The following is a 17,490-nucleotide window of genomic DNA, read 5'->3' on the forward strand; positions in this document are numbered from 1 at the left end:
TTATTTCTCAACTGTATAATTTAATTTTAAAAAAACAAAGCGTTAAAACCAGGGATGAGGGGGGAAAAAATATGAAACCTTTTTTTTTTGATGTTTCCTTTCTCAAATGACTTCCTTTTTAATTTTAATTTCTATCGCACCGTAACTTTGTGTGTTTTAAACCCTTTTTGTCCCCCGGGGCAAAATTTACCCGTTTCTAAAGGGTTTTTTTAAACACAACGTGGATTTTCCTTTTAACCCCAATTTCCCAAATACATGGAGAGGGCCCCCCCAAAAAAACGTTCTTCAGGGAAAAATTGGGGTTTTTTTTTAATCTCTACATTTGATTCTTTTTTTTTTTTTTCAAAAGGATTTCCAAATAAACTTTGACATCTACCCTCGTAAAGCTCCTCCCGATCTTAAAATATTGTCAAATTTTCATAATTTCTGCCTTTTAAAAAAAAATCGATAAATTTTTTTTGGTTTTGTTTTCCTAATTTCCCGAAAAGTGTTTAAAAAAATTTTTAAACCCGCTCAGGTTTTTTTTTTTTAGTGGAAAAAAGGGCATATAAATCAAAAGCCCCAAAAATTGGGAAAAACAATTTTTTTTTAAAATTTTGGCCTGGAAGGATAAGTTCATAACAAACGTCCATTCTAAAACGGAAGACAACAAGGTTAATGTTCTATTTTAACTGTGTATTCACGTGCTTGCAATCTGTTTTTATCTTTTAACTGCTTTTTTAACTGATTTTGTGGAAAGCACTTTGAATTGCCCTGTTGCTGAAGTGAGCCTTGCCTCAGAGAAAACAAACTCAACCACAAGGAATTACAGTTAAATTATTTATTTATAACATATTAAAATAGACATATATTGCAGATAATAAATCATTTTTTTTTAGCATTATAGCACCGTAGTAATGGAAGTTATTCTCAGGGCGGCGGCTGCACACCGGGCCGCCGGATGGAGTTGCTATGAACCTGCAAAGTCCAATATAACTGTTATTTGTATAATAACAATGTTGCATGTCACTTGCTTAAACCCGAGCAGGGATTGTTGTTTTTTTGCACGGTAACCTACATCTCTACGGCCGCTCTGAGGGGGTCTGACAGAGATCTGAAATGACAGGGAGCAGGTTAATGAGATGAAGCTGCTAAAGCAGATTAAGGACCTCAAGCTTACCTGGCAAGGTAAGATGTTGTGCTGGTGGACTATCGCCTGAGACTTAGTTGATAATGACAGTATTATGTAATGATGACCCAATGTGGGAAAATCCCAAACAAAGTGGCGGAGGGCTATAGAACAGCGTAATGCATCCTGAGTTAGTGTTGTTCCTCCACCAAATGTCCTATTTGCCAACATGGGTATTGTAATAATGCTGTGTATGGTTGCTTTCTGTCTAGTCTGCGCTGTGGAGTAAGGTCGGGCTACACCACAGATGCATTCTGGGATAGGAGAAAAAAAACCCTGGTGTGATTGAATTTCTTTTAACCAATGGCAATCGTCTTGGGCTCTGCTAAATAGTCTCAGGAAGGAACTTGTTCTGGTGGAACATCGCACCCCGCATAGGAAAACACCACATCCAATATTGAATGAAGTTGACAGAATACAGTAACGTGAGCTATTTAAATCAGCTGATACATGGTTACACCTCATCATCTCCATGGTTGCACCTCATTATCTCTTACCAGTGCATCTCCATGTGTACTTCGTCCACAGCGATCCCACCAATTGGTCCCAAAACGTCCCAGTTAGAGAAGAAATTACCTAAGTAAATTCTTTGTAAATCTTTACAATCATTCCCTGAAAGAACCGAGCAGGTCTGCCTCGCTGCACCATCCAACACTTTCTTCAAAACTTGACATGTAGCGTGTAGCGTGTGCTTTCTAGCTCGGAGGAACCGGTTGCTGTTCCTCAAAGAACCCAAACCTAAAGAAAGCGGAAGTTGAAGGACGTCTGGTGCCGCCAAAACCATCCGGTAAACGAGCCATTGTGGATCCAGACTAGGGGATCACTGAAGCCAGTAGTTGAATTATTTCAGTCTGGACTGAAGTGGTGGACCGAGTTGTCTCGCTTGCCAGACCATCGTCCACAGCCCTGCAGAGGAAGGTCTAGCTAGTCCACACAGAATCCTAGGGCTGGTGAAAAACGTGGTCTGGTGTATTGGCATTTCTTTAAACCAATCACAATCAACCTAAGCGCTGGACGGAACCACAGTGCCGCTGCTAAATCGCCTCGGAAAGGAAGTTGTTTTGGTGGAACGTGTGTACATTCAGAAGTAGTTTTAGTCGTCAACAGAAACCTCCGATTGGACAGATAGTCTAGCTAGCGGTCTGGATTTACCCTGCAGAGACCTGAGGACCAGGTAACCATAGTCCTCAGATTGGACAGATAGTCTAGCTAGCTGTCTGGATTTACCCTGCAGAGACCTGAGGACCAGGTACCATAGTCCTCAGAACACCAGTCAGCAGGTTGAGTGCCGACAAGAGACAGAGAGGGACGGTAGCCAAGTCCAGAAAAGGGACGAAGAGTAGACAAAAAGGTGATGAACATCCAGACAGCGAAAAGGTGAAAAGAGGTGATGAAAAACAAAAAAAAGAGCTACGAAAAAAAAGGTACAAGTACATGCGTCAAAAGGCGACAAAAAAGTGATGAAATAGAGACAAAAAGGCAACAACAAAACTGTTTCTACCAATGTTATGTAACCCTAGTCGTCACCAGAGACTCCAATTGGACAGACAGTCTAGCTAGCTGTCTGGATTTACCCTGCAGAGACCTGAGGACCAGGTAACCATAGTCCTCAGATTGGACAGATAGTCTAGCTAGCTGTCTGGATTTACCCTGCAGAGACCTGAGGACCAGGTCACCATAGTCCTCAGATTGGACAGATAGTCTAGCTAGCTGTCTGGATTTACCCTGCAGAGATCTGAGAACCAGGTAACGATAGTCCTAAGATTGGACAGATAGTCTAGCTAGCTGTCTGGATTTACCCTGCAGAGACCTGAGGACCAGGTAACCATAGTCCTCAGATTGGACAGAAAGTCTAGCTAGCTGTCTGGATTTACACTGCAGAGACCTGAGGACCAGGTAACCATAGTCCTCAGAAATCAGCCGCAGTTTAGAGCGCCGACACAGAGACAGAGGACGGGGACGGACATTGTAGTGCCTTTAAATTTAAAGCCCCTTCCGATTGGATGGTTTACCTCTTTTCACCAGTTTAAGATGTCGGGGACGGGGACCGACATATAGACTATGGAGCGAGTGACTGACCAACATTGTTGAGCGGCATTTGACAAGACAAGTTGAATCTAGCTGGGAGAAGGCCTCGGGGAAGACCCAGGACTAGGTGGAGGGACGTCCAGCTGGGAGAAGGCCTCGGGGAAGACCCAGGACTAGGTGGAGGGACGTCAAGCTGGGAGGAGGCCTCGGGGAGACCCAGGACTAGGTGGAGGGACGTCCAGGTGGGAGGAGGCCTCGGGGAAGACCCAGGACTAGGTGGAGGGACGTCCAGCTGGGAGGAGGCCTCGGGGAGACCCAGGACTAGGTGGAGGGACGTCCAGCTGGGAGGAGGCCTCGGGGAAGACCCAGGACTAGGTGGTGGGATTACATCTCCAACCTGGCCTGGGAATGCCTTGGGATCCCCCAGTCGGAGCTGGTTGATGTGGCTCAGGGAAAGGGAAGTTTGGGGTCCCCTGCTGGAGCTGCTGCCCCCGCGACCCGATACCGGATCAGGGGACGAAGATGGATGGATGGATGGATGTTGAATCTGCCTTGTTTGTGTGTTTCAGATCATTGAGAGCTTCTACAACGAGACGTGGAGCAGCAGGTTTTCAGAGCCCATCCCTCAGACCGTGTTAACAGCTCTGTGGTCGCTCTCCGTCGCCATCTTCTCCATAGGAGGAATGTTCGGCTCCTTCTCCGTCGGCCTCTTTGTCAACCGTTTCGGCAGGTACGACTCTCTGGACATGCTGTAAATTCCTATATTTATTCAAGAGAGGGGTCTTTCAATTTGAGTGCATTTCTCATTGATTTCACCTTCAGATTTTAAAAAATGCTTTCCCTCAAACATCTGTCTTTACACTCAAAAACACGCTGCATGTGCTAAGATTTTCTCTGCTTCTGCTCAAACTGTACACTGGAAATCTATCTATCTATCTATCTATCTGTCTGTCTATCTATCTATCTATCTATCTATCTATCTATCTATCTATCTATCTATCCGTCGATCTATCTATCTATCTATCTATCTATCTATCTATCTATCTATCTGTCTGTCTATCTATCTGTCTATCTGTCTGTCTGTCTGTCTGTCTGTCTGTCTATCTATCTATCTATCTCTCTCTCTCTCTCTCTCTTTCTATCTAGTGCTTGAATCGGTCAATCAGTAACTAATCATTAACTAACCATTCATTCCTCATAACCATTCAACGACTAGAAATAATTGGTCAAAACAAAAAGGTTTTAAGGGGAAGACATTACAAAAATGGGTAATCAACGCCAAATACTCTCACATTGAAAGACTAGACTCTTAAATAAAGATAGTAATGATTCTCCTCATGACGCTTCCAGTGACCCGCAACATTAAATCCTCAATGAATACTCTTATATCTCTAAAGGAAGAACTCCATGCTCATGGCCAATGTGCTTGCCTTCATTGCTGCTCTGTTTATGGGCCTCTCCAAGCTGGCTGCGTCCTTTGAGATGCTCATCGTTGGACGTTTCGTAGTGGGCCTCTACTGCGGCCTCTCCACCGGCTTCGTGCCCATGTACGTTGAGGAAATCTCGCCCACGTCTCTCCGCGGGGCTTTGGGAACGCTGCATCAACTCGGCGTAGTGATCGGCATCCTCATGGCACAGGTGGGATCCTTAACCCGCGTGCTGTCTTCTTTTATCAATGTTTTTAACTCTTTCTTACGTTTTGTTGTCCCTTTTTCCAACACTTTGGACACTTTTTTTCAATGTTTGTCACACTACGTAACACTGACTTTTAGTTTTACAGTTATTTTACGGTCAATGAACCTTATTTATGGGAAATTATACCTAATGTTTGAGTTGGAAAAGCAGATATTAGGAATTATTGAGACTAAAATTAAAGGAATGGATGTTGATGATAATCACAGACTGGAATATGTCAACTTTTACTCAATACTATTTCAACAACACTTCCATTTGTTTTACAATGCTATAAAATTGAATAAGACCCAAAATTAATGAAAGTAGAGATTTGTACTTGGCAAAGAGCGTTGGAATCAATCATGTTATTTTGGGGAATTAAAAAGAACATTGATATAGGACAACATGGGGACAACATGAGGACAACATGAAGACAACATGAGGGTTAACTCTTGAACTAACTCTCTTCATTTCCCATCTTCACTAGCTTTAGAATGAGAAACGAATTATCCGTATAGTTTAATAGTTCGGGCTGTTCTCAGGAATCATTCATTCATGTTGTGTAGGTCTTTGGGGTGTGTAAGCGGCGTGCTGTGTGTTGTGTAGGTCTTCGGGGTGTGTAAGCGGCGTGCTGTGTGTTGTGTAGGTCTTCGGGGTGTGTAAGCGGCGTGCTGTGTGTTGTGTAGGTCTTCGGGGTGTGTAAGCGGAGTGCTGTGTGCTGTGTAGGTCTTCGGGGTGTGTAAGCGGCGTGCTGTGTGTTGTGTAGGTCTTCGGGGTGTGTAAGCGGCGTGCTGTGTGTTGTGTAGGTCTTCGGGGTGTGTAAGCGGCGTGCTGTGTGTTGTGTAGGTCTTCGGGGTGTGTAAGCGGAGTGCTGTGTGTTGTGTAGGTCTTCGGGGTGTGTAAGCGGAGTGCTGTGTGTTGTGTAGGTCTTCGGGGTGTGTAAGCGGAGTGCTGTGTGTTGTGTAGGTCTTCGGGGTGTGTAAGCGGCGTGCTGTGTGTTGTGTAGGTCTTCGGGGTGTGTAAGCGGAGTGCTGTGTGTTGTGTAGGTCTTCGGGGTGTGTAAGCGGAGTGCTGTGTGTTGTGTAGGTCTTCGGGGTGTGTAAGCGGCGTGCTGTGTGTTGTGTAGGTCTTCGGGGTGTGTAAGCGGCGTGCTGTGTGTTGTGTAGGTCTTCGGGGTGTGTAAGCGGAGTGCTGTGTGTTGTGTAGGTCTTCGGGGTGTGTAAGCGGCGTGCTGTGTGTTGTGTAGGTCTTCGGGGTGTGTAAGCGGCGTGCTGTGTGTTGTGTAGGTCTTCGGGGTCGAGTACATCCTGGGCAACGCGTCCCTGTGGCCGCTGCTGCTGGGCTTCACGCTGCTGCCCTCCGTGCTGCAGTGCGTTCTGCTGCCTCTCTGCCCCGAGAGCCCCCGATACGTCCTCATCAACCGCAACGATGAGAGCAAGGCCCGCAGCAGTAAGACACACACACACACACACATACACACACACACACCACACATATACAGACACACACACACATATACAGACACACACACACATACCACACACACACACACACAAACACATGTGCGATAGAAACACACACATACACACACACACACAGACACGTGCAGATAGAAACACACACATATACAGACACACACACAAACACAAACACAGACATATGCAGACACAAAAACGCTCTCACACACACACACACACCACACACACACACATACAGACACAAAAACACTCACACACAACACACACACACACACACACACACACACACACACACTCACACATACAGACACAAACACACACAAACAGACACACACACACACATATACACACACACACATACACACACACATACACACACAAACACACATATATACACACACAAACACACACATATACAGACACCACACACACACACACACACACACACAAACACATACAAACACACACACAGACACAGATGTGCAGACACAAAAACACTCACACACACACACACACACACACACACACAAACACACACACACACACACATTCAGATAACACACACATACAGATAACACACACATTCATACATTCACACATACAGACAACACACACATATGCATACACACATACATACATACATACATGCACACACACACATACACACATTTTACAAAACTTGACTTGCAGTGAATAAAGATCTTAAGCTTTTCATAGTGAGATATCACGTTGCATTATTACAGGATTGACTAGCAACATGTCGACTATTGCAGAATTGCGTTAACGTGAGATTATCGGTATGGTCTATCGTTAATCGTCACGGTAACCTGTGACCCCCAGCCCTGGGGTTAGCAGGCTGATGGTGTAACTACTTGACCCCCTGTCCTCCAGTCCTGGTGAAGCTGCGGGGGACGGACGAGGTGAGCGAGGACATGCAGGAGATGAAGGAGGAGAGCCAGCAGATGATGAGGGAGAAGACGGTGACCATCCCCGAGCTGTTCCGCTCCGCCGCGTACCGCCAGCCGCTGTTCGTCGCCGTCATGCTGCAGCTCTCCCAGCAGCTGTCTGGGATCAACGCTGTGAGTCCCCAGGGTCCGAGGACCAGATCTGTAGAAACAGGAGAAGAAGAGACTGGGTATCATCTGGTGATCTGTAGTTCATTTGTAATAAACACACACACACATACACACACACAGATATACACATACACAAAAACACACATACTGTACATACATACACACACACATACACACGCGCATATGCATGCATACAGACACACACACACATACATACATACATGCACACACACACATATGTGCATACATACACACACACACACACACACACATGGATACATACATACATACATACATGCGCACACACACATATACAGACACAAAAACACAGACATGTGCATACATTCAGTCACAGACACAGACACACACACACACACATTTATACAAACACACACACACACACACACACAAATGAAAAACCCTATGTAACTTCTGTTTTGTGTTTAATAGTGCTATAACAAATTATGCTTCCACTTTTTCATTCTTAAATCCAAAAACAATTATTGATGATAAGAAGTGCCAAAAACAAAAGAAGCGGGCTGCTTTTGATGCTTTCGTTCTAACACAATTCATTCTTTTTTTAAACACAAATGAAGTAGAGATGACCCAATGATACCTGTAACTGTAACTGGAGTAACTGTAACTGCAACTGGAGTAACAGTAACTGGAGTAACAGTAACTGGAGTAACAGTAACTGTAACTGGAGTAACTGTAACTGGAGTAACAGTAACTGTAACTGGAGTAACTGTAACTGGAGTAACAGTAACTGTAACTGGAGTAACAGTAACTGGAGTAACAGTAACTGCAACTGGAGTAACAGTAACTGGAGTAACAGTAACTGTAACCGGAGTAACAGTAACTGGAGTAACAGTAACTGGAGTAACAGTAACTGGAGTAACAGTAACTGTAACCGGAGTAACAGTAACTGGAGTAACAGTAACTGTAACTGGAGTAACAGCAACTGGAGTAACAGTAACTGTAACTGGAGTAACTGTAACTGGAGTAACAGTAACTGTAACTGGAGTAACAGTAACTGGAGTAACTGTAACTGGAGTAACAGTAACTGTAACTGGAGTAACAGTAACTGGAGTAACAGTAACTGTAACTGGAGTAACTGTAACTGGAGTAACAGTAACTGGAGTAACAGTAACTGTAACTGGAGTAACTGTAACTGGAGTAACAGTAACTGTAACTGGAGTAACAGTAACTGGAGTAACAGTAACTGTAACTGGAGTAACAGTAACTGGAGTAACAGTAACTGGAGTAACTGTAACTGGAGTAACAGTAACTGTAACTGGAGTAACAGTAACTGGAGTAACAGTAACTGTAACCGGAGTAACAGTAACTGGAGTAACAGTAACTGTAACTGGAGTAACAGTAACTGGAGTAACTGTAACTGGAGTAACAGTAACTGGAGTAACAGTAACTGTAACTGGAGTAACTGTAACTGGAGTGTCCTCCTCTTCAGGTGTTTTACTACTCGACGGGGATCTTTGAGCGAGCGGGGGTGTCCCAGCCGGTCTACGCAACCATCGGTGCAGGAGTGGTCAACACCGCCTTCACGGTGGTCTCTGTAAGTCCCAAAAAGAAGCATACAGTTATGCTCATAAGTTTACCCCCCCAGGCTTAAGTTGACTAAAAAGAGGAATAAAAAAAATCATCTTCTGGAAATTGATCTTAATGCCTTAATTAAAAAATGGGGTAAAATCCTACACCCCCCTATGTTAAAATACAGGAGCATAAGTATACACCCCCCTATGTTAAAATACAGGGGCATAAGTATACACCCTCTATGTTAAAATACAGGGGCATAAGTATACACCCCCCTATGTTAAAATACAGGGGCATAAGTATACACCCCCTATGTTAAAATACAGGGGGCATAAGTATACACCCCCTATGTTAAAATACAGGGGACATAAGTATACACCCCCCTATGTTAAAATACAGGGGCATAAGTATACACCCCCCTATGTTAAAATACAGGGGGCATAAGTATACACCCCCTATGTTAAAATACAGGGGACATAAGTATACACCCCCCTATGTTAAAATACAGGGGCATAAGTATAAACCCCCTATGTTAAAATACAGGGGCATAAGTATACACCCCCCTATGTTAAAATACAGGGGGCATAAGTATACACCCCCTATGTTAAAATACAGGGGCATAAGTATACACCCCCCTATGTTAAAATACAGGGGCATAAGTATAGACCCCCCTATGTTAAAATACAGGGGGCATAAGTATAGATTAGATTAGATTAGATTAGATTCAACCTTATTGTCATTACACATGTACAGGTACAGGGCACGAAATGCAGTTTGGGTCTAACCAGAAGTGAAATAGCAGTAAGTGCAGGATATACACTGGTTCCGTAAGTGCAAGACATGGATATGTAATGAATAAATATAGAAAAGAATACTATTATAAACAGAGTTTTACAGATGGGTTTGTCCTATGAATACAAAATATAGATAACAGGTATTGTGAGCAAGATTTACAGCTAGGAATTTGGTGGATATTACTATAATTGCAAATTTTTACAGATATGTGCAAACAGCATAATATACTAATGAAATAAGGTAAAGTTTGGGCAGAAACTATCCGAATTAAAGTGCGGTGGAAAGTAATTGCATATTACAGTTAAAGTACGGTAGTGCGGATGTAAATGTAAACAATTGGTACTGTAAATAAATAAACAGTCAGCAGTGCAAATGAAATGTAAGTAGTGCAAAAAGGTAAGTAGTGCAAAAGATGCAGATGTAAACAGTCGTTACTATAGTAACAGTCAGCAGTGCAGATGAACATTATAATATTGCAGATAACAAAATGGAGGCAGGTGTGAGGAGGGAGAGGAGAGTCTGTCAGTATATGAGGGGAGTGGGATCAATGAGGATTAGAGTTCAATAAAGAGACAGCTCTGGGGAAAAAACTGTTCTTAGTCTGCTGGTCCTGGTCCGGAGGACCCTGAAACGCCTGCCGGAGGGCAGGAGAGAAAACAGTCTGTGGGCTGGGTGAGAGGAGTCCTTCAGGATGCTGCGAGCTCGATGCAGACAGCGTTTCCTCTGGATGTGCTCGATGGCGGGCAGTGGAGTCCCGGTGATGCGCTGGGCGGTTTTCACCACCCGCTGCAGTGCCTTGCGCTCTGCAACAGAACAGCTCCCATACCACACTGTTGCACAGTTTGTCAGGATGCTTTCTATTGCACAGCGATAGAAGTTCACCAGGATAGTTGAGGAAAGCTGATTCTTCCTCAGTGTCCTCAGGAAGAAGAGGCGCTGGTGAGCCTTCTTGACCAGGCAGGAGGTGTTGGTTGACCAGGACATGTCCGCCGAGATGTGGATCCCCAGAAACTTGAAACTGGAGACACGCTCAACAGCCATTCCATCGATGTGGATGGTGTCGTGCGTGCCTCTTGGCTCCTTTCTGAAGTCCACGATGAGCTCCTTGGTTTTGGTGGTGTTGAGGAGCTGGTTATTTTCAGTACACCCCCCTATGTTAAAATACAGGGGCATAAGTATCCACCCCCCTATGTTAAAATACAGGGGCATAAGTATACACCCCCCTATGTTAAAATACAGGGGCATAAGTATACACCCCCCTATGTTAAAATACAGGGGCATAAGTATACACCCCCCTATGTTAAAATACAGGGGCATAAGTAAACACCCCCCTATGTTAAATTCCCATAGAAGCAGATTTTTATTTTTAGTAAGTGTCCTTAAAGGTTGGATTTTACCTATTTTTTTTAGTTAAGGCATTAAGATAAATTTCCAAAACATGATTTTTTTTATTCCTCTTTTTTTAATTCCTCTTTTTACGGACGTATACGTCGTATATGTCCTTTCAGCTGCGTGACGTCACTCAGAGACTTTGAAGTCTGTAGCCTTGCTAATGACGTCTCACACTTCAACAGTTTCTAAATGAGACTTTCTTCTCACTTCCAAAATTATCTTTGAAATTGACGAACATCACATGTGTAACTCATGGCTCAAATCATCACTAGTCTCTCCCTAGTTCCCTCGGCCTTCACCTCTCTATATACGCTACTTTCTCTCCGTCTGTGCAGCTGTTTGTGGTTGAGCGAGTCGGCAGGAGACCCCTCCACCTCGTCGGTTTGATGGGAATGGCGGTTTCGGCAGTTTTCCTAACTGTTGCCATGGCGTTGTTGGTAAGTGTTTGACATTATCTCCGACAGTCCTAAATCCATGAAGGGGTTTTTAACCCTTGTGTTGTCTTCCCGTTATGAATGGACGTTTGTTATGAACTTATCCTTCCAGGTCAAAATTGAAAAATAATTTTTATTGGTGCTTTTCTGATTCATTTGTCACTTTTTCCATGCTATTGACGCTTTAAAAAAAAATAATAATAATAGGTTTTACACTTATTCTTGGAAGTCATGGTCAGATCAAATTATACATAAGTTTTTAGTTAAAAAGGCAGAAATTATGAATTATAGAAGATAAAATAAAACACCAAATTAAACATATTTCTGATATAGTAACACTTAGAAACGGGTCAATTTGACCCGAGGACAACACAAGGGTTAAATGCAGTGGCTGAAAGCTTCAGGGGTGTGCTGTGTTTCTCAGGACCAGCTCAGTTGGATGTCCTACGTCAGCATCGCGGCCATCTTCAGTTTCGTGGCCTTTTTTGAAATTGGCCCCGGCCCCATCCCCTGGTTCATCGTGGCGGAGCTCTTCAGCCAGGGGCCCCGGCCGTCCGCCATCGCAGTTGCTGGGTTGTCCAACTGGTCGGCCAACTTCTTAGTGGGGATTGGCTTCCCGTATGTCGAGGTAAGACATCTTGAAGTTAAAATGACTTATAGACTGTTAAAATAGTGGGAGAAGCATCCGGGACTTCACACATTAGTTTGTCGCCGCTTTGAAGCCTCCGGTTTGGCAATTTGGACGTCGTCAACTTGTTGTTTTGCTAGCGGATGTGATGTTTTTAATAAGAGGGTGGAGCTGGAGAGAGTTGTTTACTGTTGCAATGGTGTTGTGCTAAGCTAAAAGCTAATAGGGGGAAAGTTGATTTTCAAACCTTCTGAAGCAAGTCATCATGCGGGGAGTTACCGGGTACTGGCGCTACAGAAAATCAACAAACTTTTCTTTAAGTGACCAGCTAATGCTAGCGGTAGCTAGCTAGCTAGGTTGCCATAACGCTGAACAAGATGTTTGTAGGTGATGAAATGTTCCAATTTTTCTTAAGTAAAATCACAGAGCTGCTCAAAGTTTAAGATGAAAACACGGACAACACCCAAAAACAAGCTGAGGCACTTTATTTAATTTTAATGTCCACAGTGTTAGCATGGTTAGCATCGCTAAGCCTCTGTCCTGACTGACAGTTCCTGAAGCATCCCCTGCTTTATCGTCTTTTAAAATAAATGGGACCCTTGTTTACTAAATGAACATCATGCTGTGTTGAGAAGCCCTGGAACTTGCGATTGAGATCATAAACTTATGAAAAAATTTACTAAGGTAACAAATCAAATGAGAAATGGGCTCATTGTCTCATAGACTTCTATAGAGACAGACTTGTTTTTGGAGCCAATGGAGTCTCCCCCTGCTGGACGTTAGAGAGAATGCAGCTTTAAGGAGTCTCCCCCTGCTGGACGTTAGAGAGAATGCAGCTTTAAGGAGTCTCCCCTTGCTGGACGTTAGAGAGAATGCAGCTTTAAGGAGTCTCCCCCTGCTGGACGTTAGAGAGAATGCAGCTTTAAGGAGTCTCCCCCTGCTGGACGTTAGAGAGAATGCAGCTTTAAGGAGTCTCCCCCTGCTGGACGTTAGAGAGAATGCAGCTTTAAGGAGTCTCCCCCTGCTGGACGTTAGAGAGAATGCAGCTTTAAGGAGTCTCCCCCTGCAGGACGTTAGAGAGAATGCAGCTTTAAGGAGTCTCCCCCTGCTGGACGTTAGAGAGAATGCAGCTTTAAGGAGTCTCCCCCTGCTGGACGTTAGAGAGAATGCAGCTTTAAGGAGTCTCCCCCTGCTGGACGTTAGAGAGAATGCAGCTTTAAGAAGCTCCAGCTTCACTTCTCAGACTAGGAAACTTCTTCCATTATTTTTTTTATAGTCTATGATTGTACATGTATATTCGGTCCAAAACTTCCATCAACCTTCTGAACTGTTGACAGTAAACATACTTTAGCTTGTTCCCCTTATTCACAAGAAATGTTTCGCCTCCCCAGCAACTCTGCGGCCCGTACGTCTTCATCATCTTCATCGTCCTGCTGCTGGGCTTCTTCACCTTCACCTACTTCAAGGTTCCCGAGACCAAGGGCCGCACCTTCGATGAGATTTCGGCGGGCTTCCGCCAGTCAGCCGGTCACGGCGCTGACAAGTACTCTGCACCCGAAGAGTTCAACACCCTGAGGGGGGACGACCCCGACCTTTGAGAGCTGCCGTACATGCACGCACACACTTGTTTGCAGCAAAGTTACCTGCTACACTTTTAGAATACTACTACTTAGGGTACACTTTTAGGATACTACTACTTAGGGTACACTTTTAGGATACTACTATGTGTACTGTACTACGTGTTTCTATCAGCCAGTATTACCTGAGAGGTTTAGGCAGACGGTAACAAAGATGGATGACCTGACTGAGGATATTAGTGAAGCAACTAACAATTATTTTTTAATTGTCGATTAATTTTATAATCATTTTATTTTTTATCGATCAGTTGTTTGGTCTATACAGTAAAATGGTGAAAAAAGTGGATCACTGTTTCTCAAAAGCCCAAGAAGACGTCCTCAAATGTCTTGTTTTGTCCACAACTCAAAGATATTCAGTTTACTGAGTTTACACAGAGGAGAGAAGAAACTACAAAATCACATTCAAGCAACTTGAATTAGAGAATTTTCATAAATAATTACCCAAACTGATTGATCGTTTATCAAAAATATTTGTTGTACAGTTGACAACTAATCGATTCATCTTTGCAGCTCTAGAGGACGTCAATGTTCAGCCTGTAGGAAGTCTGTGTTCATCACTGGAAATGTCTTCCATAGGCTTTTAAAATTAAGAAAGTGAGGCTGCAGCAGAAAACAAACGGTGGGTTTAAACTGTAAATATTTGGAGTTATGTTACGTAGTGTTATTCTTATTCAAAATATCCTTTTTCTTGCTTGTTATGCAGTTCTGTTTTCTAATTTGGAATTTAAATGACCTGGTTTGAAGACTGTAATTTACAGATAGAGCAGGTCTAGGGCACTGCAGGACGTAGCAGGGCACTGCATGACGGAGCAGGACGTAGCAGGGCACTGCAGGACGTAGCATGACGTAGCAGGGCACTGCAGGGTGTAGCAGGGCACTGCAGGACGTAGCAGGGCACTGCATGACGGAGCAGGACGTAGCAGGGCACTGCAGGACGTAGCATGACGTAGCAGGGCACTGCAGGGTGTAGCAGGGCACTGCATGACGGAGCAGGACGTAGCAGGGCACTGCAGGATATAGCAGGACGTAGCACGGCACTGCAGGACGTAGCATGACGTAGCAGGGCACTGCAGGGTGTAGCAGGGCACTGCAGGACGTAGCAGGGCACTGCATGACGGAGCAGGACGTAGCAGGGCACTGCAGGGTGTAGCAGGGCACTGCAGGACGTAGCAGGGCGTAGCAGGGCACTGCAGGGTATAGCAGGACGTAGCACGGCACTGCAGGACGTAGCATGACGTAGCAGGGCACTGCAGGGTGTAGCAGGGCACTGCAGGACGTAGCAGGGCGTAGCAGGGTATAGCAGGACGTAGCACGGCACTGCAGGACGTAGCATGACGTAGCAGGGCACTGCAGGGTGTAGCAGGGCACTGCAGGACGTAGCAGGACATAGCAAGGCACTGCAGATGTGACAAGACGTAGCAGACGTAGCAGGACGTAGCAGGGCACTGCAGGATGTAGCAGGGCGTAGCAGGGCACTGCAGGATTTAGCAGGACGTAACAGACGTAGCAGGGCACTACAGGACGTAGCAAGGCACTGCAGGACGTAGCAGGACGTAACGGGACGTAGCAGGATGTAGCAGGGCACTGCAGGACGTAACATGACGTAGCAGGACATAGCAAGGCACTGCAGGACGTAGCAGGACGTAGCAGGGCACTGCAGGGTGTAGCAGGGCACTGCAGGACGTAGCAGGGCACTGCATGACGGAGCAGGACGTAGCAGGGCACTGCAGGGTGTAGCAGGGCACTGCAGGACGTAGCAGGGCGTAGCAGGGCACTGCAGGGTATAGCAGGACGTAGCACGGCACTGCAGGACGTAGCATGACGTAGCAGGGCACTGCAGGGTGTAGCAGGGCACTGCAGGACGTAGCAGGGCGTAGCAGGGTATAGCAGGACGTAGCACGGCACTGCAGGACGTAGCATGGACGTAGCAGGGCACTGCAGGGTGTAGCAGGGCACTGCAGGACGTAGCAGGACATAGCAAGGCACTGCAGGATGTGACAAGACGTAGCAGGACGTAGCAGGACGTAGCAGGGCACTGCAGGATGTAGCAGGGCGTAGCAGGGCACTGCAGGATTTAGCAGGACGTAACAGGACGTAGCAGGGCACTACAGGACGTAGCAAGGCACTGCAGGACGTAGCAGGACGTAACGGGACGTAGCAGGATGTAGCAGGGCACTGCAGGACGTAACATGACGTAGCAGGACATAGCAAGGCACTGCAGGACGTAGCAGGACGTAGCAGGATGTAGTAGGACGTAGCAGGGCGTAGCAGGGCACTGCAGGACGTAGCACACAAATGGAAAGCTAAAGGAGAGGAGCTCAGCGTGTCACAGGAAGTTCCCCGCCAGTCTAAAACTATAACAGCATAATCAAAAGAGAGACAGCGTATGTAATTTATTCACATTATAAGAAGTAAGGATAATGTAAGAACATTATTCAAAAGTCATTTATTATTCAAATGTGTTTCTGCTGCTGCAATGAAATCAACGTGCAGATTTATAAATGTATACACTAAATGTAAAATGGTTTGAAAAATAAATTCCAGTCAACATATTACGTCTGAGAGGACATAATTATTATTATTTTTTTACAATCAGGGAGCTGTGCTGTGATTTGTACTTTATTGTTTAATTGTTCTACAGACCAACTCAACAGGGTTTTGGAAATAAACGATAAATACAGTAATAAACAATATACACAGTAATAAACAATATATACAGTAATAAACAATATATACAGTAATAAACAATATATACAGTAATAAACAATATACACAGTAATTAACAATATATACAGGAATAAACAATATATACAGTAATTAACAATATATACAGTAATAAACAATATATACAGTAATTAACAATATACCAGTAAAAAACAAATATACAGTAATTAACAATATAACGTAATAAACAATATATACAGTAATTAACAATAAATACAGTAATAAACATTATACAGAAATAAACAATAACCAGTAATAAACAATTACACAGTAATTAACAATATATCAGTAATAAACAATATATACAGGTAAAAAAACAATAATACAGTAAAAAACAATATACACTTTAATTAACAATATATACAGTAATAAACAATATATACAGTAATTAACAATATATACAGTAATAAACAATATATACAGTATAAAAAATATATACAGTAATAAACTCACGGTTCACGGGATTTCTTACTTCCTTTGACATGATTTTATAAATATAATTATTAATAAACACTGAAGGTCAGGGTAGTATTTGGATATGCTGAATGTAACTAAGTACATTTACTCAGTACTGTCTTAACCCACACAATACTAACATCCGCACAAAACACCCATTATACAAACCACAACATATTATACACACAACACAATATATAATACACACATTTACACCACACACAATCACACAACAAAAACACAAAACACACAACACATATATACATACAACTGTAACACACACACACATATACAAAACCCATATATGCACACACACACCCACATACATACACACAATTATACCACACACAACAACCCATAATACATACACACACACACACACACACAAACACAGATATACACCAGACACACACACACAAACACATATACACACACATACATACACACAC

At 43.9% G+C, this 17,490-nt stretch overlaps 1 protein-coding gene across 1 annotated transcript; it reads left to right on the forward strand.

Annotated features, from left to right (window-relative positions):
• Nucleotides 1–1,337: 1,337 nt before the first annotated feature.
• On the forward strand, nt 1,338–13,822 carry LOC116693030 (solute carrier family 2, facilitated glucose transporter member 1). The gene is made up of 14 exons (XM_032521702.1): nt 1,338–1,346; nt 3,766–3,926; nt 4,594–4,834; nt 5,557–5,592; nt 5,677–5,712; nt 5,797–5,832; nt 5,917–5,952; nt 6,037–6,072; nt 6,157–6,319; nt 7,240–7,427; nt 8,893–8,997; nt 11,498–11,599; nt 12,021–12,224; nt 13,616–13,822. Exons 1-14 carry the CDS (start codon nt 1,338–1,340, stop codon nt 13,820–13,822), a joined length of 1,560 nt encoding a protein of 519 aa, XP_032377593.1.
• Nucleotides 13,823–17,490: the final 3,668 nt, after the last annotated feature.

Source organism: Etheostoma spectabile, chromosome 7, assembly GCF_008692095.1.
Source record: "Etheostoma spectabile isolate EspeVRDwgs_2016 chromosome 7, UIUC_Espe_1.0, whole genome shotgun sequence".
In the NCBI taxonomy this organism is placed as follows: domain Eukaryota; kingdom Metazoa; phylum Chordata; class Actinopteri; order Perciformes; family Percidae; genus Etheostoma; species Etheostoma spectabile.